Source organism: Myotis brandtii, unplaced genomic scaffold (genome assembly GCF_000412655.1).
Source record: "Myotis brandtii unplaced genomic scaffold, ASM41265v1 scaffold31, whole genome shotgun sequence".
Taxonomy (NCBI): Eukaryota; Metazoa; Chordata; class Mammalia; order Chiroptera; family Vespertilionidae; genus Myotis; species Myotis brandtii.
Genome location: NW_005361873.1, coordinates 2,407,257 through 2,410,115, shown reverse-complemented (window position 1 = coordinate 2,410,115; position 2,859 = coordinate 2,407,257). Strand labels below are relative to the sequence as shown.

The 2,859-nt window shown below is 33.9% G+C and overlaps 1 protein-coding gene across 6 annotated transcripts in view; it reads right to left on the bottom strand.

Moving 5' to 3' along the window:
- Positions 1–2,859, bottom strand: part of DOPEY1 (dopey family member 1) — an 86,949-nt gene that overhangs the window by 3,034 nt on the left and 81,056 nt on the right. For all 6 annotated transcript variants that reach the window (XM_005869935.2, XM_005869937.2, XM_014542652.1 and 3 more), the window contains one exon: positions 367–496. In XM_005869935.2, coding sequence (XP_005869997.1) covers positions 367–496 — 130 coding nt within the window. The remainder of the gene's footprint in view (positions 1–366; positions 497–2,859) is intronic.

Here is a 2,859-nt window from a genome sequence, read left to right as displayed (position 1 = left end):
TTTTTCTTAACTTTTTTTTCGCTAGTTTATTTTATTGTAAGAATACAGTATATAATTCATGTAACATACACAATATATGTTAATCGACTGTTTACATTATTGGTAAGGTCAACAGTAGACTATTAGTGGTTCAGGTTTGGGGAGTCAAAAGGTATACATGGATTTTCAACTGGGCAGGGGGAGTGTTGGTGCCCCTAACCCTTACTAGTACATTGTTCAAGGGTCAACTTTACTATTTGCTTGGGTCAAGATTTCTATTTAATTAATCTGATGTGTAATGAAAAATATAAAGTTCATAACACAATATAAACATGTTTTATAAATTCTATCTTACACTTAAAGACAAATTTAAAGGAAGTGTAATACCTTTGCCCTTTTTCGAAGAAGTTTTGCCAGTCGTACTACATAAGGTTTAAACTCTCGTTGATGTATGCCTTGCCTTCTGACTTCCAAACCAGAATCATCTGAGGCTTCTGGAATAAAGGCCCATCGGTACCTGTGTGTAGAAGAATGATACCCATCAACATTAGGAACAGACTTGTGCCATCTAAGACAGGTAACATAGAGTAGAAAGATCAAATCCCCACCACTTTCACAGATTCAAATGCAGCTATGCCCTTGTAGCCCTCACCTTGGGCATGTGTCTTAACCTGTGTCTTATCAGTAAATACAGATACTGTTAACTATCTCATAGAATTGTAACAAGTAAATAAATGTGTAAACTTGTAAAGTGCTCATCACTATTTTTTTTCATGAGCACAAAGGAAGTCCTTAACAAATGTTTCCATCCTCATTAATAGGGAACATTTGGCCAAGTGTATGGTGGAAATTTTGCCTAACTAAAGAGTAAGGGGCAAAGGGCAAATAATTTAAGTAGGACTTCTTTCATACCTCCCTTTGTATTTTTTATTTTATTTTTGTCTTTAATAAGTAAAATTAATACCTGACCTTGGAAAAAAGTCAAACAGTACAAAAGGGCATACCAAAGAAAGAGAGTCTGCCTCCACTGACCAATATCGCTAGTCTCGTGTATCTATCTGGAGTTTATGCAGAAAAGAGCACATATTCTTACAGCCCTCCTCTTTAAAACAAGACAGGATTGCTTATTTCCATTGAATTATTTATCTTGGAAATGTTATCATATAAAACTCCATCCTTTTTAACAGTACCCAGTGGGAGGTGCTGATTTAACCAGTCTCCTAGATTTGTCCAGTTTCTTGCTTTTACAGAAAGTGTCATAATGGACACCCTTATATGACGTAGATTTTGTGCACACCTGAGAGTGCAATGGTCGGCTAAATTCCTGGGTGTGGTAGAATTACTGGTTTACTGAGAATGTGTATTTTGAATTTGTAAATATAATCTCTTTGGAGAGCAACTGGACAGTATTTCAGTTTATACTTCCAACAAGAATAAGAATGTTTCTGTTGTTAATGGTAAAAAGACCATTCTGATGTTTATTTACAATTTTAATTGGAATTACTCTTATGAGTATGTCTGGGCACCTTTTCCTACGTTGAGAAACCATTCCTTTTCTATGAACTACTAATCTCTCATTGGCCCATTTTTCTATTGGGTTATTGACTTTTACAATAAAGCGAATTGGACTTTTATCATATACAGTGCAAATATCTCTTCCCAACTCATTGCTGCCTTTTAAACATGGTATCTTTTAGCCATACAGACTTAATTTTATTATGTAGTTAAATTATCAAATATTTTGGATGTCTGAAATACATGTTATGCTTAGAAAGATATTACTCTTTTAAGATTAAATTGCCATGTTACTCTGCTTTATATAGATTTTTTTTAAAAGACCTAGTACTTTTTAAAAAACTATAGTTACTACTAGAGCATATTTCATCCCTTTCTAGTAATTGTATTTTGACAAGAGGATAAACTCATTTTGGTTCTCATCATGGAAGCTAAAAAGTCAACACCGTAAGTATACTACTTAATGTTCTTCCTCAAGCCCTAAAGAGTATAGCTTCTATCACCTTTGTGAAGATAAGCATCCTAATTAATTTTAGCCACTTTCCTACAATTCTACTTATTGTCCTTTTCTGAATTTCTTTGGGAGTAACATCATTTTAACAGATACCCAACCGCTGAAATTCATCAAGAAATAGATGTATATGGTTTTCAAATGCAAAAAAAAAAAAAAATTAATTTACAAGTAGTTTATAGTCCTTACCAATACATTTAATAAAAAGTAAGCTTGTGAAATAGTTTTTGGAGATTTAAGAATGTTCAAATATAGAAAGATCCTGATATCTTTATTTTAATATTTTATTCCAGAAGAACAGCAATATATAGAAACATATTTGATCATGTGGATAAATTCTCAAATTATCTTAGCTCTATTTTGATGAAACTATCTTATATAGTTTGCCTATTAAAAATTTAAATGTTAGAAACCATAATTAAATATTGAGTGCTTACGAATAAGGCATTGTGAGAACTTACATCAGTTTTCTCCCTATTCCCCTCTGCCATCTCTAGTGCAGTTCACTCTCATCTGGAATAAAACAGCCTCCATTCCAGTCTTGCCCATCTCCAGTCTTTTCTTCAAACTACAGCCACAGTAAAATTTCTAAAATGCAAGCCTGACCTGATAACAGCACTTCATTCCTTAATATGCTTCAGAGGCTTCCCACTGTCCTTAGGGTAAAGTGCAAATTCTCTCATATAGCTTACAAGGCTATATAATTCATAATTCAGTCCCATTCCAGCCTCTTCTTTCAACGTTCTGCTCCAGCAATAGTAATCTTTCAACATTTCCAACACACCAAGTTCACTCCTTTCTAAGTCTTCACACATGCACCTCCCCTCAACCCTCACTCTTCACCACCTCAGTAC